Below are 23663 nucleotides of genomic sequence, written 5' to 3' on the forward strand. Positions count from 1 at the left end.
CAGTCGAGAAGGCAGCCGACCAGGACAGCATTGACGACTGCTACGACAAGATACGACGACAAACGCGACTCGGAATTCTATCAGTTGTTGGGGACCTGCCACCATTCGTCTTGTGTCTTCTAGTGTGTCATTTTCTCAAGTGACTGACGAGCAAAGCACACGCGTCGCATCTCGGATTCAAGGTACAGGTAGCGAAGGAAAGCCACGAGTGAAAGGCTGCCAGGAAAACACGCCCTCCCAGACAAAGAGCGAGCCCGAACAGGAAATATCACAAGGTCTCGGGTCCCTATTTTTTGGCTTCTCGAACCATCATCGGGCATAATCGTCTGGAGCAAGCAAGACAAGCATAGCCAGACGAACATATATCGAAGCATTCAAGACATCCTCCGAAATCTACCAAATTCGAAGCATCCCACGCGCCTCTCCGCCGAGAATCCCAGCTCGCATCTCTGCATCTCTTCATCTCTGCGCCGCGCCCGCTTTGGAAACCCACACCGGTCTGCGAGCCCATTCGTTCTGCCCGCCATCCGCGTTGTCGCACTGATTCAGATTCGGCACTGCTATACTGCGCCGTGCATCTCGGATCCTCTGTGTCATTCAGTGCGCCTCATTGACAGTCATCCTCCCAGTCCTGTACCACCATCATTGGTGTAAACTGAGATTTGCATAGAGGCCGCCTCTGCACTTCGAATTGGTTGCCACCTTTCGATTGCCATCGACCGAGCGGCGTTTGTACTGCACACCCTCTCAGCAGGCATCCTTCAACGCGACAGTCATCCACACATCACTCTGGGTGCCACAAGTCCTGAGAGACACATTGTGCCACCATGAAGGTATGCCATTAAACACAGCGCTTGCCCGCCCTCCTCTCCCTCCCCCTCCCCCTTTCTCCCTCCCCCCTCCCCCTCTCCTCGTCTCGTAGGAGTGTCATGTCCTTTCGCATAAGGAGCCACCTGCGATTGCGTTTGTCGTCTTGAGTTGATTCAGATGCCCTCCACGATGCCCCCTCCCACGTCCAACCCCGCGCGCGAATCGCTCACCTTGGACTGTACTATTGCTAACCTGCTACGTATGATCCAGGCCCTCAGAAGATCTATCAAGGGCGATAAGGACAAGAATCCTCAAATTGGCATTGGCCCGAAATCGGCTGTGGCCATTGTGCCACCCAAAAAGGTTAGTATCGCAGGAGCTTCGGCGCGATTTTCAGTGCTTCTACGCGTCCGATATTCAGAGGCTGACAGCTGTGCTTATTAGGTCATTCGAGCTCTCTACGACTATACCGCCCAGTCCGGCCAGGAACTCAGCTTCTCGCGAGGTGATTTCTTCCATGTCATTGGCCGCGAGAACGATTCCGATTGGTACGAAGCATGCAACCCCGCCTTACCAGACGCACGCGGTCTTGTACCCGTAGCATTCTTTCAAGCTTTGGGACGAACCGAGAGAGACAGCGGACAATCAGACTCTGGCCGCCTGTCGATCGGAAAGAATCCGGACCATGATTCGGGCTACTCCGAGACGAACGCTTCTTCTTTGCCGCCAACACCTGCCCAAAGTAACAGAAGCTCTAAGCAAGGCATGAAGACGGGCGCTATGGTCTACGGTATCGTCATGTACGATTTCGTGGCTGAACGCTCCGATGAGTTGGAGGCCAAGGCCGGTGAAGCTGTTATAGTCATTGCGCAATCGAACCCCGAGTGGTTCGTTGCCAAACCAATCGGCAGACTTGGGGGACCTGGCCTGATTCCTGTGTCCTTCATCGAGATTCGAGACATGGGATCCGACGCTCCCATTGCCAACGCACAAGATGCCGTACGGCGAGCAGGCGTGCCAAAGGTCGAAGAGTGGAAGAAGATGGCGGCCGACTACAAGAACAGCAGCATCACCTTGGGCAAGTTCGCACCCGGCTCCGACCCAGACAGCATGGAACAAGCCATGAGGCGCATGAGCATCCAGCAACAACAAGCAGGAAGCCGTACAAGCCAGCAGGCCGGCTCCGGGAATTATTCGGCGCAGTCACCGCAGCAGCAAAGCGCACAGCAAGATTTCCAGAGTGCAGGTTCGCAACTACTTGCGCCCATCTCTGCGCGTATACCACGTTATTGTTTCGCAGAAGAGAAGTACTGGTTCGTCATCGAGACGCAGCTGGAAGATGGTCGCCAATGGGAACTCTCTCGGTACTACGAGGACTTTTATGATTTCCAGATCGCCCTGTTGACCGAGTTCCCCGCCGAGGCCGGAAACACGAACACCCAGAAACGCACGCTGCCTTACATGCCTGGCCCCGTGAACTACGTGACCGACCAGATCACTGAAGGACGGCTGCACAACCTGGATGCGTATGTGAAGAACCTGTTGGGACAGCCGGAGTACATCTCAAGGTGCAACCTTGTGAAGCAATTCTTTGCGCCGAGAGAAGGCGACTACGAAATCGATGTGGCGAACGGTGACGAGTACAGACTCTCCGGGGGATCTGCTCACTCGTCAACTGATTCGCGTAGAGGTGTATCGCGACAATCCTCCCGGAACAACCTCAACGGGAATGGCTACGGCGGCCTCTCGGCTGCTCCGCGCCAGCAACCAGAGATGCATCGCCAGACATCATCGATGTCACAGCCGTCGCAAGCTTCGCTATCTCCGGGCATAAGCCAACCCGTGTCCGCGTTCAAAGTCAAGCTGTTCTACAACGGCGATACTTTCCTGATCCGCGTTCCGTCCGACACCAACTTCCAGCAACTCTATGAGAAGATTTCAGAACGAACCAAGCCAGCGGGAGGACTGCAGCTGTTCTACCGCGACGAGGCCAGTGGAGACAAGTTGAATCTGATGAGCGATAACGACCTCAACTACGCCTTGGACCACAATGAAAAGCTCGTAATCTTTGTTGAGCAAGACTGAAAATGGACAGGTCGTTCGGAAGAGAGTGTGCCACAGTTTTTTCGCTTCTTAATATACCCCCTTTTTCAGTTGTCCCGTGTGCCTGGCATATATTATTACCTTGCGGTGAAAACTCCTCCGATGATCGTCCATCGCCTTTGACCAATTGAACCAAACAATATCTATATTTTATCTATCTATTCTCTTCATTCTTTGCATATACTATTCGTTCGATTATGTGAGCTTAGCTTGCCAGTGCTTGTCTCCTTGGGCCCCTGTTGCTCTTGCAGATGCACTTGAGTGCTCTTCTCCTTCAGCAGAAGGAACACTCTTACTCCTTACTCCAAGGAGACTGGCGTGGTTGGCTCTCTCACTTCGGTCCGTTGGCAACACGGAAGAGGTCCTTCCGCGAGGACATTTTGTCATGTTGAGTTGGCACACATACGACGATGGGCTGTCGTATGTGTGTAACTCCAAAGAAAAAGAGAAATGATGGCCATGAGTCAATCGCTCAATCTCTGCATGCATACATGAAGGGATGCATGTGAAACATTTTATCGTTACGTATCATACTTGGGAGAGACTTGGTACGGTTCTTTTTTTTTTTCGCTCATACGGATATGGCCAGCTGCGAACGGGGTGTTTTTTACTCGATTCATTCCTGCTCTTCCTGTTTTCCCCTGTTTTCCCTCTGTCTCACTCCATCTTGCTCTTCCGGCGTCGCATGTTGGGAGTTGGGTCTTTTGCAAGCCGTTTCTGGAGTATATCGGGTTGACGGGGGTTTTAAACGTTGTGTTCGTTGTTGCTGTATAGCGTTATAGGTCCGCGATGGTCTGCTATCTTCTATATTTTTATGGCGGTTCGTTATGGCGGTGGGTGTGATGGTCGGTCGGTCGGGAATGGGTTACGGGAAGGTGATACAGAAGGGGAGGATGGTCTGGACTGACCATCCTTTCGTTAGGGGGTTACAGAAGGAATGAGAGAGAATCCTCGCGCCGCGCGAGGAGGGGCTGTGAGTCGGGGATGGGATGCAACGGCAAATCATCAAACGCGACATCCATATGATCAGATTAGGGGAAAGGTGGTATAAGGAGAGGGGAGAGAGTAGAGGATTGGTAGTTCATGATCGATTACGCGTGCAATGAGGTATATGACCGAAAGGATAGGTTAGGGATATGAGGCAAATATACTACAAATTCATTTATTCTTCCCCAACAGTCTCCTTTAGTAGACCGTTTCCCCTGTGATTCCTGAAGTGGTTCATGATGAGAGCAATGGTCTTCCTGGTCTGACTGATGATGGAATCTTCGGACACTGCATCTTCAGTCTCATCTAGAGACGAACAAGGCAGGGTAATATTCACTTAGCCATCGTGCCTAAGTTATCGTAATTAGTAAAATTGTTATTGCTATCTTGATCTTTTCTCTCTGCAAAGATAGACCACTGTCCACGTATTTGCAAGGCAAGGCGTGATAATAGTAATCCGAACCCCTAATGATAGACGATTCATGGCTCGCTAATGAAAAGATCGACTCCCATCGACACGAAAATAGCAGAATTCGCAAGTACAGAGCAACAACTCCTGGAAGCCTGACGCCACGCCGGACCATAATGCAAAGTACTCCATGTACAAAAGTAGAGAGACTGCTGCTGCTGAAATAGCAACCTCTGAACGCCCTTTTCCATAACTTCCAAGCACTTGTCTCGCTTCACATCTTCAACCAAAAGCTTCGGTATGATGTAAGTCACACACCCATATACTAGACGACAACGTGGGTACTCATGTGCTCAACAGCCTCCTTAATGGTTCTGAGCATGCGATGGTTCACGCAGAAGGGGCATCGTAGCGGGCGATCGCTCTGCGATATAGGTCCACCGCTCGAAATCGGCGTCAGCGTCAACTCGTCGGGCGCCTGAGGGGTGAAGCGAGCGCCGGCACCAGATCTGGGCGGGCCTGGCTGAGGGGGCGGAGCGTGGCCCGGTGTGGACAAGCCAGCGATGGGCGGCAGGCCCGACTCCTGGCGCTCCCGCTCCTCGCGAACAGCCGCCGCTTCGGCCTCCGCATCCGCCTCTTCTTGCTGTAGGGCTCGCAGCGCGTTCTGGAGGACGACCTCGGGGTCTTCGTCGGGGAAGGCGTCAACCTCTGGCGGGTTCAGGGGTTGCTGTGCGGCGCGTTGGGGTTCTCGATGCGACGGACAATCTCGTCGCGAACTCGGGCGCAAGTGCCGAGGGAGGCTTCGACGCCCACGACTCGCATGACAGCGTCGCGGATGGCGGCGGGGCTGGTCTCTTGGTTGATGGTCATGAAGCGAGGTACTGCATCGACGAGATAGGGAATGTCGTCGGCAGGGTTGGGTGCGCTGCCATGGCGGCGCTGTCGTCGTATCAGGAGACCGTAGCGCTTCTTGAAACGGTGGATCCAGCCGGGAGAGAATTCGGGAGGGTTCTCGTCCTTGTAGCGCGGGAGCTGGGAAAAGATGGATTTGGCCTTCTCGGCCAGCTCCTCGTTGGAGGGATTGCGACCCGAGGAGACGACCTGGCCATGCCAGAGCAGGACGAGCTTCTCGACGTCGGGCCAATTGCCGAAGCGCAGACGCGACCCACTGAATTGGCTGTCGTTGTCTAGGCGGGCGTACTTGGGCGAGAGGGAATGGGAGATGGTGGACTGGGAAATGTTCTGGCCGAATTGGCTGTAGAACCACTCGATGCAGGCCTTGTGACTGGGGCGGGTGGTTTGCGAATGCGCCCAGCGGCGGAGGGCGCGTCGCTGGTCGAGCGTCAGGGAGTGGCGCTCCTTGGGGCTTTCGACCGAGACGGTCGACTCGTCGGGGTCATTAGTCACGTCCATGGCCGACATGACGGACGGACTGGCGGGGACTGGGCCGTACGTAGTAAGAGTGACTGGAGTTGGATGCAATGGCTCGAGATGGCTAACTCGCCTCAATTGAATAATTCGGGTGATTATTCACTCGCCGGGCGCGTGGACTGGGGCGGAATCGAGCTGACGCGACGCTGCCTACTCAACTAGGTGGGCTTAGTGCTTTGTCGGGGAGTCCAGGGAGTGCATGAATTAGCCCCAGGTAGCTCCAGGTGCCAGGCGCGGGTGTAGTTGTAGTGTGGGGGAGGATCGGTTGTTGTGGATTACGGTATCAAGAGTTGAATATTCACGAAGAAGGGAAACTTGCAGGAAAGACGACGAGGAGATCCGAAAAAGGAACGGATATGACTTTGGCAGGAGGTAATATCGATTTGGCCAGCAGAAGGAGAGACCGCCCCACTCCTGCTTGATTGGCTGCTACGGAGAGTGGGCACGTGCTTTTCTGCATATCCATCTAACCCATCCAGATTTCATGCACTTTGCCCGTGTAACGTCCAGGTTAGCCACTACCCACATACATAACCCAACACCTAATAGTCACCGATATCTGACTTGCATCTTCCCTTTCAATTGAGAGTATCCCACAGCCACAACTACCATGGTTCCCTCCGTCAAGCCGCTGCTCCTACACACTGCTGGATCTGGTTCGCGTAGACGGCAACCTGTTTGCAGGTAAGATCGGTCGTTTATGGCTCTAACCCACAGAGTCGGCTGCTCCTCCCGTTTCTTGAAGCGGGCGACATAGTCCTAGATATGTTGACTTGACTTGCACGCCAAAAAGTTAGCTCAGCTCTCAACATCGATGGGAGTGAATCAGGAATCCATTGGCAGTGGAAGATTCAACGTCGGTCCGTTCCAACAGTGCTACCTACATAATGTAGAGAAGTGGCCACCCAGGATTCGGCATGGGCTAAAACGTCTTCCTTTTTCGCTTTCGCTATAGAGTATCATCAGGCTCTCTGGTCTTGCTCGAGTGGATTCTGCTTCTTCATTCAGGCCTTACCGAAGGTCCCTCTTTCGCAATCAGAACCTCGAAGAGTGCATACATCGCTGTGGCCTGCTTGATCAGTACGTTCCGCGCCGTGTCGTTGCAGTTCTTTGCGACCTGGTCCGGATGCCATCGGAGACGCTCTTTGCGCAGCCAATCGCGGCTGTACTTGCCTGACGCCCGCAGCAGCTGTTCCAGATCGTGCTCACAAGCGGCGATCCCCCAATACTAGATTTATTGAGTACGCAGGCGAACTGGTCGCACGTACAGACAGCTTGAGGCAGCTGAGGGAACGTTTCCAAGGGTGGCGCCGAGGTCGATAGGGTGCTGTCTACTTTGGTCTTCCACATGTAGTACTGCTCCGCCAGCGTCGCTTGCCATAGCTTCTGCTCGAGTTGGGCTCTGAGAGCTACGACATCACGGAGCTGGCGGCGCAGCTTCGTCTCGATACGTTCTTTTCGGCGCGCTTCCTGGATACGCGCTGGTGCCGAGGCATCAAGGGCGTTGCAGATCACTTCCTCATCTTCGGGCACGTTGAACCCGTATGTGTGATCCGAAGTTGAGAATACGTAATGCGTTGAGTCAGATACGCTGAACGAGACCGCCTTGTATTATCTTAGCTAACTTTCATCCGGTAATCTCCAAGGGCGGAGTCTTACTTACCTCGACCATGTGCTCAGACAATCGTTTATCCATCGTTGTTGCGTCCCAGTCGTCCTTGAGAGCAACGCATGTTGGCGGAATGTGATAGCTCCACTTCGTGCCAGAAGCAGATACAACGCAATATGCATTATCTGCGTTCCATGCCATGATACTAGGTGGTCCTCCAATCCATCCAGTCGTTGATAACATGAACTGAACCGCCTGCTCAAGATCCTCGGGCAATCTGGACCACCTTATTTTAAGAGCATCAAAGGCTAGAAAGCTGTCATCGTGTCCAAACCAGACTTGAACAGAATCATCCACATGGTACTTATTTTCCTTTGCGTTGTAAAGAAATTCTACAAACAGCTTTGGACAGTCATGACCCCACGAGACTGGGTGTTGTTTAGCCCTGCCAGTCCGGAATAATACATGTTTCGTGTCTGAGCCCACTTACAATTCACTTTGCCATCTGTTTTTTCATATGAGAGAAAGTAACAATCTCTTGTTTGCCCAAATGCAGCCCATCGGAAATTCTTGATACCCTTCTCGTCGACCAGTTTCTGAACCGAAGGGGAAGGTAGATTGTTGCTGTAAGAGGTTAGCATTTATTGATTTGATAACCATCTGAATGAAGCAAGAACACACCTAGCCCAGTAGTTGCCATTCTTATAGACGTATGTGCCTTGGGTCCCGAGGGCGTAGAACTGCGTAGGTGGTGGCATGAGTGACGATTATCAGCCTGCCTATCTCAGCAAAGCAGTGTCGAGTCAAATGGTCAGGTCCACAGTCGTACAATAGGATAGAAAGCAATGGTGTGCGGTCGTGTGTGATATGTGAAAGTAGAAAACGATCTGTCGTTGCTGCATGACTCGCTTGATAAGGAGGGAACCACTCACTATTTCAAAGGGTGGGATAATAGTGCCAGGAGCGAGGGCGCATATGGACTTACACTGAGGCTACAACCATTAGGCCAGTGGATCAGCCCAAACGGACGTTGTGCTAGTTCATGCAGGTACGTTCCACCTCGATGGACTAAGATATTAGGTAGCCGAGAAGTTTACGAGGGAAAGAGCTACTCTATGCTAGTAAAGTAAACACAAGGGCCCCGTGTTGTTTCAAGCTCACATTATTCCATTGTTCTAGCAACATGAACGTGATGTCACCGACCATACCCTCAGCCACTGCAGCACTGATGATTACGCTGGAAGGCAAAATGGATTGAACAGATGGAAAGGACTGGCATTTCATTTACTCGCGTATAGGAGGTAGAACACCCTTGAAATGACCATCATGGCTACCCGCGAACCCCTCAAAGGGCCCTCATTCAATCTGCTTGTCACACCCGATACGGTTCAGGAGTTCCTTTCGGGAATCCCTGCGGTCGCTGGACCGACTCAACGGCAAGCCCGCTTTCGGCTGCCGCCCGTTAGGACGCCTGCGTGTAGTCAAGTCCACCGACTCGACCCCGACTTCCTTCTCAATGAGCCCCACCTCCTTGAACTCACTCTGCTTCACCTCCACCTCAACCTCCTCCTCATCGTCGCTCCGGACATCCTCCGCGCTGCTTCCCTTCAGCACCCGCGCCGCGACGCGGACGATGAGGTAGGACCACACGCAGATGACCAGCTCGAGCGCGATCAGGAAGGTCAAGAAGCCCGTGTGGATCCCCTTGGTGAGGCACACCGTGCCCTCGGGATCGTAGAACGGCTCCAGCAGATGGGACCAGCCCTGCTCGGGGACCGGGAAGGGGCCCTGGAGGTCGTTTGCGGTGCCCTTGTAACAGGGGACCGTGACGATCCGCGGCACATCGCGGTAGAAGCTCCAGGTCACCATAAGGTAGAACAGGTGGCGGGTCAAAGCCCACGTAACCATGAACACGCCAAAGATGACGTCGCAGACGGTCGTGAAGCCAATATACTTCAGACACTTGGCCAGCTGATGCGGTTGTTAGTGGAATATATGCAACGATGGATTGCCCATGCACTGATGCATGGGGATTTGAACTACTTACCGGGAAGACCAGCTCCACGGCGTCCATCAGCACCAATATCAAATGACCGACCCGGGTCAGGTGGTAGGCGTAGGATCCGGCGATCAGGGAGGTCGTAATGACATGATGGATTACCATTTCCCAGTAGTCCTTCCGGCTGGCCTCAATGTTCACCACAATGAGTTGCTGCAGCCAGTAAGCCCATTGCACCGAAAAGTACCCCTTCATAAGCCCATCGAGTTCCCTGCTCTGGGGCCAGCCCACCCACAGCCCCTCAAGATTGAGAAAGTAGGGCGACTGATAATACAGGTACTGTGCGTCTGGTTAGCTACGGGGTGAACTGTGTCAGGTTGGTCTGCCGGGGGTGAAATACCATTCCCAGCGGCCAGGCAGCGCTGTAGTAGGCAAGCACCCAGCCTTGCTCCGCAAACCGCGTGACGTCCTTCTTGGTCGATGCGCCCCATCGCCAGCCCAGGGGCACGAGGACGTGCTGCATCAGAGCGGCGCGGATGCCGGTGCAGACCACGATGCAAAAGCCCACGAAGCACAGGTCGCTGGGGCCGGCGCCATACTTGCCTGTGCGCTCATTGTAATACGACAGGCTCAGGAACTTGGACGTATAGGGCCGCGCCGCGGGCATGTACATGTGCGCGAGGAGAAGCGGCGCGATGACGCTGAGCGAGAGCACTAGTATATCAAGTAAGTGACATTGTCGGCGATGGCCCTGGGAGAGATGCTTTATTGCTTTTCTCATCATCTCTCAGGGACGGGAGGGGCAGAACATACTAGCCTGGTTGTCAAACAGCCATTGCGACAACGTCTTTGCTTTCCGGGTTGCGGTAAGGTGTGCCCGCAATACGGGGCTGGTCGCGCTCATGATGTTAAAGGAGGCGGCCGACTTTTTTAGGGGGGTTAGATATAGGATAGAGTGATGTGATCGAATTGGCGTCAGGCAGAATATGTCGCAGATAATAAACGAAGAACTGGCCTCGCTAGGGCAGGCTGGGCAGGGGGCCGTGCCGATGGAGTTGCCCGCTCCCTAGCGCCGAAACATCATCTCGGCCGCCGCGGTCCCGGCCGCCGCGCAACCCGTCAAGTATACTGCTTGCTCCCGACCGCCTCCTGTTGTCAAGTCCGGTAATCCAATAGGCATGGATCCATACCTATTAGAGCTGTCAACGCGGCACGCATATAATAACATCCAAGGGGAGGGACAAGTTGGGAGGCACTTTACGCAACCCACCTCTCTCCCTTTGGCCTTAGCTCCCAATGGCGATCCCTTGGCAAGGAAAAACCATACCATTGTCTGTCCGACGTTGTACCGAATGAGCTGGTTTCTTTCGGGCCGTGATCATGAGAGCGGACAAGGTACATCTGCCCATCAACATTGCTCAACGCCGCATAAAGGACGGCATGGGCGCCGGAGACGTTGCACCCGCGAGACCTGGCCCCAGGGAGAAAGCGCCAACTCTGGCACGTCGCATTTGGACATAGCCACTTCTCGTCGTGCACCCTTTTACCTGGCTCTCCTCCTGGGTGCCGGGTCATTATGACGGAACCAGCGCGGTACGGGAATGGCCTCTAATACTTGGGTTTTGTGAGTTTCGACATCAGGCTCCTGACCTTTACCCGCGATTTCTGTATGAAGGAGCTGCTGCGCGCCCCATGCGCGGACCTGGGGGAATCAACGCGCAAGAAAGGAGTGGGTGCGATTCGTCGAACAAATGCACGCGGTGCGATACATTGCGGAGGTCGGGCCATACGCCTGTACGTGACGCGTTGGTCGCCGGTGTGACTTTTCAACAGCGCGGCATGTATGCGGCGGCGTAGCTGCACCTGACCTCGACGCCAGGCTTAAGACGAATTGCTCTAGCCCAGGAAGTCTTTGGAACATCTCAGGTCGTCGTCATGGTTGCTGAGCTCGAGGCGCGACGAAAGGATTACGGGCCAGTCGCGCACCACACCGTCACGGTGAGCCTAATCGCGCCGGGCTAACGGTTCCGTTGCACTCATGTCGGCTTCGACGTCGGCTCCGCGCACAAGGTCAGGGAACTTTTTTCTTCCGTGGTTTTCAAATCGCTGGATGATCCCCGAATCCGGAACCAGGGCCAATACTTGCGCTGTGCATCGCGCTGTGGGTCGGCCTCTCGTGGGTCCTTCCTTCCCTATGAGGTTGGCTGGGAGGTGTAAACATTAAGGGCCTCGTGGTCGGTGTGATCACGTTTGCATTGTCAAAACTCCTGCAGACCCTGGTTCTCTGTTTGTTTACAGCTTGCTCCGGAGTAGTTATCGTTGCCCTTTCGTGATGATTGTGAAGGAGAAGGATGAAGAACCTCAGCTGGAGCTTATGTACCTAAGAGACACGCAGAGGGTCATGGGGCAAGAGAGGGGCGAGGATGGCAGGATGGGGAAGGTGCTGCTGCTACTTCTAATGCGTGCAACCAATCTGCTATTGACTTTGTCATCAACCTCTTTCCTTAAAGGGCAGAGCCAGGGCCCAAAATCCAGTTGATCGGAACAATGTTACTCGTCACACCCTTGAAGCGATAGCGATCGGGTCTGGATCGTCTGGGGGCGTGCTAAAGAGAGCCCCCACTCTTGGTTTTAGGCGCCCCGGAGAGCCATGCAGGCCCAGAAACTTGGCTCCGTCGGGGGAAAGTGACCTGCAGTTTCAGCTCCATAGTTGATCACTTCTCAACAGACAATTCGCCACTTATACCCACCCCTCAGTTCGGAAGCTTAGGTTAAAGTATTACTAGAGTAGCATCCCGAACAATTAGAATAGTCCCCATCTCAACTTTAATCATTTGCCTATTCATTAGACTATTATGAGGGTGAGAAGGAATATGCCCTCTTTCGCGAGAAGATCCAGCACTGCCGTATCCTCCCGAAGCCCCTCCATCCCCTCGCCTCTATCACCATCCTCCACACCCGCCACCACTTCTCCATCTACTAGGACAATGTCTTCCACCACCACCACCACCACTACCACAACAACCGCCACCGTGACGCCGCCCGGCTCCTCCGCCAAAATAAAAGTGTCGCTGACCGGGCCCCAAGAAACTCTGCTCGTGCCCCTCATGGCCCGGGCCGAGGACGCCGCCCGCCCGGAGCCCATCCTCGGCGACCGCCACGCCGCCGACATCCTGCGCCGCCTCGACACGGACCTGGCCAAGTTCCGCGCCGAGAGCCCCTTCGGCATGGGCTCGCGCGACATGTGCCTCGTGCGCGCGCGCCAGTTCGACGAGTGGGCCGCCGAGTTCCTGGCGCAGCACCCCCGCGCCACCGTCGTCCATCTGGCCTGCGGGCTCGACACGCGCTGTCATCGTCTGGACTGGGCGTCTAGCGGTGGTGGTAGTGACAAAGAAAGTACGAAACGCGACGTCCGCTGGCTCGACTACGACCTCCCCGACGTAGTCAAGCTGCGCCGCCGCCTCGTCCCGCCCCCTCGCACGGCGACTACACCCTCGCCGCCGCCGACGTGACTTGCGACGACTGGCTGCGCCAGATCCCCACCGACCGCCCCACGCTGATCCTCATGGAGGGCCTGACGCCCTACTTCGACGAAGCGACGGGCAAGCGGCTGGTGCGGCGCCTGGCCGAGCACTTCTCGCCCACCGCGCGGCCCGAGCTGCCGGCGCACCGCCACCAGCTCGTCTGCGACGGCGTCGGCTCGGCCATGAAGTTCTTCGGTGGCCTGCTCAGCATCACGCGCGCGACCGGCTCGACCTTTGCGTGGGGCTTCGACGACCCGCGCGAGCTCGAGCGGCTGCACCCGCGGCTCCGGCTGCGGGACTGCGTGAGGCCGGCCGAGCTGGCCGAGGCGAGGCGGTTCGTTTGGCCGCATCGCGTCTTCATGTCGACTTGCTCGTACATACCCAAGTTGGATAACCTCATGTTTTACTTGCGGTACGACTTCTGATGAGTTGGGGCTGGGCTATGGGGAACGTTTCGCCATCAGCTGGGGAGGGAAACCCTCATACGGCTCGACTCGGTTTCCCCACGACATGGCACCTTGCCGCGCCCAGGGAAGAAAGAAGAAGTATGTTATATATTGGCATTAAATTTATAGATATGGTATGAGTGAACGAGAGAAAGCAGTTAGATTAGACATGAGAACTTAGCGACGGCGTTGGGGAAGGCGGGAAATACACATAGCCTTGTGCAGAATTTATGCATTACATTGATCAATTGGTTCATATTCATTTAACCAACGTGCTTATATGGTTTGTGTAGTAGCTTGCTCGGGACGCTTGAATGTTGGTTGGTCATTTTGGTTGGATTCGAAGCTATTTTCGTCTGGAAAACCATATATATACAAGGATTGGTGATGCATATGTAAAGTATGCGATGCTGCCAATATACCCTAGATGCCATCCAACACCCCCAACACCATGCAAACTCTAATAAACAAGTCGCACATGACCATGGACTGTCCATCCATCCCCGAGCTATTAAGTAAAAAATCGTAAAATCTTCAGTCAACGTATAGTATAGTCCGTGTTTTCCGTAACTCCTGCGCGTATACCGAAAGATCACCCTGAAATGCGCAGAAAAAATGATGGGGGGGCAGATGTATATACTTTCGAATGAGATAAAAGTAGAAAATTCTTTGTCTTCACCTTCATGTGGTCTCCCCAGTTCATTACAACCACACTTGATTCCTGCTCTGCCTCCGCGTCTGCTGCCACAGCGGCCGGTCGCCCCGCCGCGACGGGGTATAGGAGCTCGAGGAGGTCATGGAGCCCGAAGACCCGGGCCCCAGCTGGCGGTTCTGGTACGGCTGCAGCATGTTCGGGTTGGCATTATTGTTGTCGCCATGGGGCCCTGTCGTCGTGCCCGGGCCCTCAATGGGGTAGTTGTGCATCGACGAGCCCGCTGTGAGCGGCTCCGTGTCCGAGTCCGACACGTGGCGCATCGTCGCCGTCACGTCGCGGGAAAAGTCGTCGATATCCCGCGGCGGGCCGTGGCTGCTGTGGGTCATGGTATTGTCATGCCCCTGGTGGGTCCAGTCGTTGCTGAGAGCGTGCGGGTTGTCGGAGTGGTAGGGCGTTAGCGGCGTGACGACTGCGCCGGCGCCGCTGCCATTATTATAGGGGGTTGTTATTGTTGTTGTAACGGTTGCTGCTGTTGTTTAGGTACTCGTTCGCGATGGGCGTCTGGACCCGTCCGCCGTCCGGTGCGCGCGCTGCGCCGTAGGCTAGAGGCCATCCTCCTCCACCATCACCGCCGATGGGCGTATTCGGCGACGGGCCCGACACGGCTGAGACGGGAGCAGGGGGCCATAACCGCCGCCGTTACCATTTGCGGGATGCGTCATATTGCCCGCTGCAGCAGTGGGCGGGTGCTCATACTGGTAATATGGCTGGTTGTGACGGGGTGGCGGCGTAATCTGCGGCTCTTCTTCCTCTTGCCATGTAGGCAGAGGCGCAAATGCGGCGCCATGATTTCGCACAGGACTGGTTTTGAGAATCAAAAGGTCAGCATACTGGACTGCAATTGGCAATGAGCCTGGGGTACAAGCCCAGGCATGTGGCTGGGCTCGATTTGCGAAACAGACTTCGGATTGCGTTGAAACACTGAGAAACAAGACTGCTTGTCGCAGACTCGCTATGACAATCTGTTGACTTACCTCACGTACTCGCTCGTGGGCGCTGCGTCTGGACCCGGACCTGGACCCTGACGCTTATTTCGCCGCCGTCGCAAACAGCAGAACAGTAGCACCAACAGCGCCGCTAAAAGGGCCAGACCCCCAATGGTTCCTCCCACAATCGCGCCGGTGCGGTTGTACCCTGGGCCTGACGTATTTGATGTCGGAGGAGCAGCTGGCGTGGAATTCGCGGGGTTGGCTGAAGATGTCGGCGTGCCCGACGAGCTGGAAGAGGCTTCCGAAGTGCTCGAGGACGATTCTGCACTAGTAGAAGTTGATGATGACGACGCTGATTGCGACGAGGAGGATTGCGACAACGAGCTCGGCGACTGTGTGAGCGAAATCGAGGTCTGTATTAGAGGCAGGGTGGGCTTGCCGCTGGCACCCGTCTGCACGGACGTGGCCAAGTCGGAAGCCGTGCCACACCCGTATTGGAAGACGCCCCCCGGGAACGAGTTCTTGTAACACACGTTCGAGCCGGTGCAGGTGTAGACGTAGGGGTTCTCTTCCGTCTGGGGCCCGCTGTTCTGGTCCACGCAGCCCGTGAAGACGCCGGTCGTGCAGCTGCCGCTGTTCGGACAGCACCCCATCACCTTGTTCGCCTTGTCCAGCACGCAATGCGACCCGGCCGAGCACGTCGCCGGGAGCGCCGAGTCGCCCCCGAGATAGCCACATATCGTGTTGTCGGTCTGTCGTCGGAAAAGTTCCAAGGGCGAGAGAAGAGGAGCCGCCGTGGGTAACGGCGGCCACATGATGACGTTCAGCTCATGGGGCTCAATCGTCTTGGTCTGTCGTGGTAATAAGGCATACCCGTCCACCAATCCCCCCAGCACGGTCGAAAGTAAGACGACGGCCGCGGCGGGCGGCAGGCGAAGGAACATGTCGCGGGATATTGTCGTTGTCGGGAGAGCCATGGCTCGCTATAAGCCCGATGACATCGGATGGGGAGAAGTAGACCTGGATCTGAAGCAACGGGGGGTTCAGATTTCGTGGGATGGACGTCGCATCGAAAGGGTAAAGAGGCAAAAGGAAGAAGTCGAACGACGGGAACGAGTGACACTTTAACTAAGAGGCCACACAAGGCCCTCGGCACTGACTACAAAAGAGGCAAACCACCGCCAGATGATCCCGTAAGCTTCGGATCGACTTGCATATACGCAGAAAGTTACCAGGATCGGACGGCAAAAAAGGGCCCAGGCTGTGTTGTTGTGGTATGGGAGAAGGCTGTTACCTGCAGCAGGTTTGGTTTTCTGGCCTTCCGAATCAAGACTCAAGAGCAACCTTCATGTTGCTGACTACAGGTACATGCTGTCATCCTTGATGTCCGTCATAAATACCACCTGGCGGAAAAAAGCAGCTGGGTCCCCTGTTCCCACGGATGTGCTGTTGCTGTGCTGTTTTCCGACAAGGGTCTGAGCTCAAAAGAGGGCTGCCTTGGTGCCGGTCACCGGTATCGTCAGATCTGGTCCATTGTGGAATCCTTGCCGCATGGAAATAGTAGGTGAGCGTGGTGAGGTAACCACATGGTGGAGATTCCGGATTTAAACGAGCCAATACACAGTGAGGATGTTGCGGCAGTGAACGGACGGGTTTGTTGGCTTCGCCACCCGTGTCACTAAAACATTTTCAAAGGTTGACGCTGGCGCACGCAGCATCGTATTCTGGTGTCTGGGCCGGGACACACACCCACCACCAGTGGACAGACGCAGACTGGAATTCAGCAGTGAGAGGGACCACCACCAAAGGCCATTCATTGGGGGCCGCCGGTTGGGATAGTGCCTGACGGAGCAGTTATTAGGTGTTGGCTCGCCTGCATCGCTCCCCTGTCGCTGCTGGCTGGAAAAAGAAAGGGCGGGGTGCGCGACGAGGGTAAGGCGAATCAGACATAGCCTCCCCCAATCTCTAGCTCGTTCGGTTCGGCTGTTTCTATTTTCATCCTGGGGCCCAGCAGGCCCAGCAACAGGCCCAGTTGATGGGTGACATTAATTGGTGGCTGCGGGCGGTGCTCCAGGGCCGTTGGCGCTATTGGCTCTGCCGAATTCCAGACAAGACAAGACTTTTCCTTGCTTTCGCCGAAAATCCCAATTGAATATAAGACCTTTGCAGGATTGCATGCATTCTGCTTCTTGTAATGAAGATGCTGAGAAGCACGATCGAAGTTATATGTGTCCCTGCAGTACCATTAACACCACAGCGATGCAGGGCAAGCTTCGGGCGAAGTCCAAGGCCGAAAGCAACAGGTGGGCGGGTGGGCTGAGAAAAGTCTATGCTCTTCAACGTGATGGATGCTGTTCCCAAACATAAACTGCGGTGGGCGAAATAGCTTCATCGCCAATGTACACACTGAGGTCAGCCAACCGCACGCCAGTTTACCAGGCAAGGTCAGATTGGTATTATTTCTTAACGAGGTGCTGGGGATTGGGAAGCAAACTCGCGAATTGAAAAGGGACTTCAGCTTCTCATAGCCCTTGTCACGACCCTGCTGCGGTACCGTACCGAGCCAATATATGTAAGTGTGTATGCTTGGCGAGTCTATCCCCCGCCCCACGGTGTTCTTATCAGATCTTCTTCTTCTTTAGGAAGACCCCAAAGGAATGGCGATTGATGATAAGGTTTGCGTGTATGCGCCCGATGTCGTAGCAATAAAGTTGTATCTCCCCATTGAGGCGTTTGGTGGGAATTCAATCCAGATAGAGTTGCTCATTTCGCTTTCGGGTTCGGTACAGCGGCTCGGATCCTGGCCGTGTCCACGTGCTACTTATCCGCGAGCTTAAGAGACGTACAGTAGCTGAGTTCCTGGAAATCCTTCTTGAACTAATAATGTGCCATTCTCATCGCTGTAGGCCTTGTGATCAGAGTGTCAAGGTTCCGGCATTCGGGGTTTCACGATGATTGCCGGCCAGTGAGGATAGCAGACCCAGCACTACTGCCGCCTTCAGCTCGGGCATGGTTCAAATTTGTGCATTCTAGGCCGCCACACATCTTGCCAAAGCTGGTAGATGAGGGCGAAATTGCTTGGCTGACAGCTGAACTTGGGGTGTCTCCCTGATGCTGGCCTCAGACAAGCAGTTATGTTCAGCAGAAGCTGTTGGAGCCACAATCACGGCGCCACCTAATTACCAAGCTCAAGCCCAGCCATAAGACAGCCGCCAATCTTCATTAGATGCTCTCTCGTCTCAACCTTGACTTCGCTTGCGGGATGGAGCTGTCCCTTCGGCCCAACCTGAGAAGTGGCCCTCATCGAAGAACGTCGTCCAAGTTTTCATAAGGGGGCACAGTCGGAAGGCCCCTTTTTGCCAGCTCTCTTCGGTCGGCTTTTGTCATTATTTCCGTTACACAACATTGAAGCGACCGAGGTCTGAGCGAAGAGCACCCACTAGGTACCAATCTGTAGGTACATCTTGACGAATAGATGCGAGCAAATAGTGTGGAATAAGGTTTGGCCAGTAGAGAAAAACCGGTCGGAGATGAGCAAGGAAACGCGCTCCGCCATCGCTTCCGCTGTCCACGGAGGCATTTGCTACTTGGATGCTTGGCAGCTGAACTCGTCAAGATTGTCAGAAAGATGAAGACGCATTTGGTTGACGAATAGGCTTCGGGTTCATTCCGTATTGGTCCTATCCCAAGGGATGGTAGGAAGCCATGGAGTTCAGACCGGTTGGTTGAGAAGAGCCCATACCAACTCTGCTGTGTGCTTACATCGTACCGGATTGTCTAGCCTATCGAGACTTCCCGCCTAAGCAAACACAATCGAAGCAAACATGGCCTAGTCGCATCTCAGTGATCTCAACCGACAGACTCGATCTGAATTGGACCATAAGAGGGATCTGTCCTGGTGGGATTTGATAGTGCTTGTCTTAAGGTAAGGCTAGGTTGACGAATCACCGATAGAGCGCAATTCAAGTCAGCAACTGGCAGCAAGTCGAACTCTGATAAAATTAGAACCAGGCACCAGGTCCTCAGCTTACACGCCCTGGACATTGACAGGAAATTCAGGTCGAGTTCGGAGGAAGGTAAGGGAGGAGAGGAGGATCCCGGTGCTCGGCTACCCGAGTTGTTCTGACTTGCAGAAACCGGCTCTGTCCCGCATCTGGGAATCTTGTGCGCATAGGCACTTCCAACATGAACCGCTTGAAGCACCTGTCACTTGGCACATAGGTATGAACACTACACGACCTACCCTCGGACGCTGCTCCATCCCCATCCCACCAGACCTATGAGCTACCAGACCGTGGACCCGGCAGCGACCCGCGAAGCAAGCTACCATGCGCCGTCGAATCTAGTTTTGACAAGACCCAGCACTTTGGATCTTACTGGGGCATTTCGGCAAAGCACTGGCAGAACGGCGAGGTGGGAAGCTGGAGCCGAAGCTAAGTAAGTAAGACCTTACACATGTTTAGTAAGCTAGGTAGGCCTGTACGGAGTAGGTAGGCACGGTTTTCCTGAGACTCGACACATACTTTGACATACGTACTCCTTTCCATGATTCAATCAATATCATGAGGCTAGGCAACCATGACGATGGGTTAGGTAGGAACCGCATCAGGTCCTTACATGGAGTCCCCGTGGCTAATAAGGTTGATATTGATGGATGCTAACAGACAACGGCATGTAACATAGCACGACGAGCATGATCAGTGAGGAACAGCCACGCAGCCCAGCTCCTTTGAGTTATATAACCAGACGCGTCATGCCGACATACATTGATGTATGGTTTCTCATGTGGAGAGGGACTCGGAAAGGCAGCTGTCATTGGAATAGCGGCGTGGAATTGATGCTTGATTAGAGAGGGGTGGCTGTAAGTCCAAGCTCAAACGCTCAAACGCCCAACCCAGGAAGGAACCACCTTGGCCGCTATCTCAATCATTAGTCTTCCTTAGGCCCGGCAAACGGTCCCCAAGACGGTGTTAGCCTCTCGGCGCAAACGTCGTAACCCATCCAGCCGTCGTGATGGGAGCGTGAAGTGAAGATCAATGGCCTTGCCCAGCTGGGCCCCAGAACCCCAAGTGGCGCCCACGTTGAAGCAACCTTGACTGGAGTATTTCGCAATCGAAGCGAAACCGCTAATACCAGGTACATGTGTGTATGTACATTGATAGATGCGAAGGGTTTGTCTAGGTATGTAGGTAAGTAGGAATGTATTCGTTCCATCCTGATTGTTGCGGAGTCATGCATGGGATACAAAGTCGCTATCAGACCCAGATCCAGACCCAGACACCCCTCTCCGTGGCATAACCAGGAACCTACTGACCTGATAAATCCAGCATCGTTCCTGCCCAGCAGCTGCATACCATAACACCTACGGAAGCTCTCAGTGACCGTTCCTTCCCGGTGTCAGAAACAAATCACCACAACAACGCTGTTCCAAACCTTCTAAGCGAGGATCCAATACATCAACACCAGACAGGTAATTGGTTCAGTGCGTGAGGGTACCTACACCTTGACGTCGTAGCCATGGCTCCGGTCAAGAGTGAGGCTGTCCTCAGCCATTGTCACAAGGTAAACCCCAACTATCCAGAGGTGAAGACACTTGATGGCTTGGAAACTAACACTATTATCGCAAGGCCACCGTCTTGGGCAACAAGATCGCCATCCATATGCTCGATTTCCTCAGCACAGTCAAGACGCATCCTCATGGCTTCGTGGAGCTGGCCAATGAGTTTCTGGATCTCTGCAAGATCATGTGGGCACTGGAAGCTGGACTCACAGAATGCACCCGAACAAACCAACAGTTTCCGGCCGAGATGATCAAGGAGATGGACAACAAGTTCAAGTCGACCTATACGGACTTCCAGCACCTCGACCAGTGGGTTGGCCGCTTCCTCGAGTACGAGAAGCGTGGAACTGTGGGCAAGATCCAGCGGGGTTGGCGCAACATGTTTGCGGACAACGATGTCGGCAAGATGAGAGAATCCATCGGGAAGGCAATAGAGTCCTTGAGGATGAGTTCCCTGGTATTCCAATGGTCGCTGGGTGACTCCAATATCGACGACTCTTTCGGGATGGGCTACACGGGCCTCGCGGCGGCCCTCGAACGGCTGCAGAGAGGCCGATCAGTCACTGGAATCACCAAACTGAAGACTCTTGAGCCGCACCTGACGGAAGTAGAGGAGACGTCCCCGATCTCGTCTGTCTTCCCTCTTCCCCCAGTCCTTGAAATAGGCAGAGGTTCCTCGACAAACCTTTCACCCTTTGATGTGATTCGGGACGATAACAGTTATCAGCAACAACTCTCGCTCTCAAATCGAGCACCATCAGCCTCTCACCACTCACCGTCAGTCTCCCATCGCGCACCGTCGGTCGCGAAGTCCGTCTCCAACCATACAAGCCCGTCGGTGTCGGGCAGAGACCGCGTTTTCTCACAAGCCGAGAGTTTTGACGGGAGAGGCACGCAGGATAACGTGGGCTTGAGTGGCATGACTGAGGGGGATACCACCGCTGGCGATTACGAGTCGTCTGACTCTGGTGCTATCAAAGTTACTCGGCTCACAGCAGACCCCGTCAAGATGCCGCGTTGGAGCCCAAGGAACTCTACCGGTTCAAGCACCCCGGCCCTGAAATTGGCTCTGGTTTCGGCCATCCAGGACAGGAACAACAAGCTTGTCGAGCAGCTTCTCGATCGCGGTGTCCCGCCTGACACGGGCTCGGAGAGCCATGCTCTGAAAGAGGCTATTATGCGGCACGATCTCGAATCGGTCCGCCTCTTATTGGTCTTTGGAGCTGATCGTATGTATCCTGCTTGATTCTTGGAGCGGCCATACTAACAATAATCCCAGCAAACTCTGCCGATAGAGGCGGTATCACTCCTTTGTTTGCGGCTGTGGAGGAATCCTTCATCGATGGGGCGGATTTGTTGCTCAAGTACGGAGCAGATGTGAGCACACAAGTTATCACTTCGACCCTCGAGATTGGTGACTAACATCATATGATAGGCCAACCTCGCTGCTGGTGCGGTCCTTGAGACACCTTTCGGACTGTCTGTCGCCGAGGACAAGTTTAGCTTTGCAAAGCTGCTGCTGATATATGGAGGAGACCCGAACCACGTTATGAGTGACGGCGAAACCATTCTGATCAAGACTATCAACAAAGTGCGGCCGATCAAATTCATCAAGCTCATGCTAGCTTACGGGTCAGACGGTGAGTTTTTCACCGACCGCTACCTGATTTTCTTTCTCATGGTACGCGGCTTACTGACGTTGAAATGCAGCCAACGCGAAGAACAGGGAAGGGAAGACGCCTCTTTTTGAGGCAATCACAGCAAGCCGAGCCGATATTGTTGGGGAGCTGTTGGATGCTGGAGCCAACCCCAACCTACCTGGACCAAAGCACATGCTGTGGCCAGCAATACACCATACACCTTGCCTGAGGCTTCTTCTTGCGAGGGGTGCCGATCCTAAGAAGACCCCTGGAATCAGTACGTATCCCCCACCACATCAACGCCCTTAACTATTCCAATTGTGGACGTACCCACCTCCAGTATTCCTGATGGCTAACACCTGGCTTGTAGTGGAGCTGGCGGCTTCGATTAACAACATCGAGTCTGTACGATGCCTGCTGAAAGCTGGCGTTGACCCCAACGAAAAGAAGGATGGTGTCTACACGCCATTGTGCTCTTCGATCCGAGACAACCGCGCCGACATCTTCCATCTTTTGCTGGCAAATGGTGCTGGGCCGAATGTTCCCGCTTCAGAATACCCGGCATTCAAATGCGTCACTCACTACCGAACTCAGTACCTGGCTCCTCTGGTGAAAGCGGGCGCTGACCTTAACACGCCGAAAGGAATCTTGGAGACGGCCGTTCAGAGCAACAACACGGAGGCACTGGAGTGGCTGTTGAATGCGGGAGTCTCTCCGAACGATAAGGTGCCCAAGAGTGGAGCGACGGCTCTAACAACGGCCATCCGACAAAACCGACCAGAGCTGGTCGATCTGTTGCTGAGCCGTGGCGCTGACCGTAAGTTTCGCGCCCCTTATCCCTTCAAGTGAATAATGACTGATTCTCTGGGTAGCCAACGTGAGAGGCCAGGATTGGCCCGTGTGCATGGCAGTCAAGCAACCTCAGATCCTGAAGAGACTGCTGCCTGCGCTGGCCGAACCGAGAGCCTTCAAGGGGTGTAATGGAAATGGCCGTGGTGGCAAACCAACTGGAGAGTGTCAAGCTCTTGCTGCAGGCAGGAGTGAGCGTAGAGGATCGCAACGGTGGTGTCTTCTCGCCACTAACAACGGCAATCCGTGAGAGGCGCAAGGACATTGTGAGCTTCCTTCTTGACGAGGCCCATGCCGATGTGAATGCACCCGGTGAGCATCTTCCGATCGTCAAAGCGCTACGACGTTACGAAGACGGCGACACCGAGATCGTCGAGATGCTCCTGGCGGCCGGAGCGGACCCGAACAAAATCTACCGTGGCCATTCCGCCTTTATCCAAGCAGTGGAGAACGGTGACGCGCATGTGCTTCAGCTTCTTGTGGACCGATGCGGCGTCGACCTACATGCCAAAGATGATAACGACATGACCATTCTGGAGATCGCGAGGAGCCGTGGTTGGGAGGAAGGAAGCGTGATCTTGATGAATGGCAAGCAAGTTCGTTAGGGGAGATGTTCGGCACGGCGCTGTTATTGCCGTCAGGTTTCAAGGCG

General features: G+C 54.5%; 8 protein-coding genes across 8 annotated transcripts; 3 read left to right on the top strand and 5 right to left on the bottom strand.

The window, feature by feature from the left end:
* Window positions 1–999: 999 nt before the first annotated feature.
* On the top strand, window positions 1000–2895 carry PG997_007377 (uncharacterized protein; the record flags this gene model as incomplete). The annotated part of the gene is made up of 2 exons (XM_066811692.1): window positions 1000–1173; window positions 1255–2895. 2 exons carry the CDS (start codon window positions 1000–1002, stop codon window positions 2893–2895), a joined length of 1815 nt encoding a protein of 604 aa, XP_066667034.1.
* Window positions 2896–4634: 1739 nt separating this feature from the next.
* Window positions 4635–5731, bottom strand: PG997_007378 (CENP-B-like protein 1; the record flags this gene model as incomplete). Its single annotated transcript, XM_066811693.1, has 2 exons — window positions 4635–5036; window positions 5123–5731. 2 exons carry the CDS (start codon window positions 5729–5731, stop codon window positions 4635–4637), a joined length of 1011 nt encoding a protein of 336 aa, XP_066667035.1.
* A 1009-nt stretch (window positions 5732–6740) lies between these two features.
* PG997_007379 (uncharacterized protein) lies at window positions 6741–7436 on the bottom strand (the record flags this gene model as incomplete). Its single annotated transcript, XM_066811694.1, has 3 exons — window positions 6741–6913; window positions 7009–7345; window positions 7404–7436. The coding sequence occupies 3 exons, from the start codon at window positions 7434–7436 to the stop codon at window positions 6741–6743; spliced, it is 543 nt and encodes a 180-aa protein (XP_066667036.1).
* A 1269-nt stretch (window positions 7437–8705) lies between these two features.
* Window positions 8706–9603, bottom strand: PG997_007380 (uncharacterized protein; the record flags this gene model as incomplete). Its single annotated transcript, XM_066811695.1, has 2 exons — window positions 8706–9320; window positions 9397–9603. The coding sequence occupies 2 exons, from the start codon at window positions 9601–9603 to the stop codon at window positions 8706–8708; spliced, it is 822 nt and encodes a 273-aa protein (XP_066667037.1).
* A 100-nt stretch (window positions 9604–9703) lies between these two features.
* On the bottom strand, window positions 9704–10021 carry PG997_007381 (uncharacterized protein; the record flags this gene model as incomplete). The annotated part of the gene is made up of 1 exon (XM_066811696.1): window positions 9704–10021. The coding sequence occupies one exon, from the start codon at window positions 10019–10021 to the stop codon at window positions 9704–9706; it is 318 nt and encodes a 105-aa protein (XP_066667038.1).
* Window positions 10022–12335: 2314 nt separating this feature from the next.
* PG997_007382 (Leucine carboxyl methyltransferase) lies at window positions 12336–13297 on the top strand (the record flags this gene model as incomplete). The annotated part of the gene is made up of 2 exons (XM_066811697.1): window positions 12336–12744; window positions 12798–13297. 2 exons carry the CDS (start codon window positions 12336–12338, stop codon window positions 13295–13297), a joined length of 909 nt encoding a protein of 302 aa, XP_066667039.1.
* Window positions 13298–14020: 723 nt separating this feature from the next.
* On the bottom strand, window positions 14021–15939 carry PG997_007383 (uncharacterized protein; the record flags this gene model as incomplete). The annotated part of the gene is made up of 4 exons (XM_066811698.1): window positions 14021–14456; window positions 14518–14638; window positions 14677–14954; window positions 15008–15939. The coding sequence occupies 4 exons, from the start codon at window positions 15937–15939 to the stop codon at window positions 14021–14023; spliced, it is 1767 nt and encodes a 588-aa protein (XP_066667040.1).
* A 4540-nt stretch (window positions 15940–20479) lies between these two features.
* On the top strand, window positions 20480–23616 carry PG997_007384 (uncharacterized protein; the record flags this gene model as incomplete). Its single annotated transcript, XM_066811699.1, has 8 exons — window positions 20480–20524; window positions 20590–21751; window positions 21802–21899; window positions 21958–22162; window positions 22233–22439; window positions 22533–22979; window positions 23035–23157; window positions 23201–23616. The coding sequence occupies 8 exons, from the start codon at window positions 20480–20482 to the stop codon at window positions 23614–23616; spliced, it is 2703 nt and encodes a 900-aa protein (XP_066667041.1).
* Between the last annotated feature and the right edge of the window lie 47 nt (window positions 23617–23663).

The sequence above is a fragment of the Apiospora hydei genome, assembly GCF_038363865.1.
Source record: "Apiospora hydei strain CBS 114990 chromosome Unknown utg000006l_segment0_segment0, whole genome shotgun sequence".
NCBI lineage: Eukaryota > Fungi > Ascomycota > Sordariomycetes > Amphisphaeriales > Apiosporaceae > Apiospora > Apiospora hydei.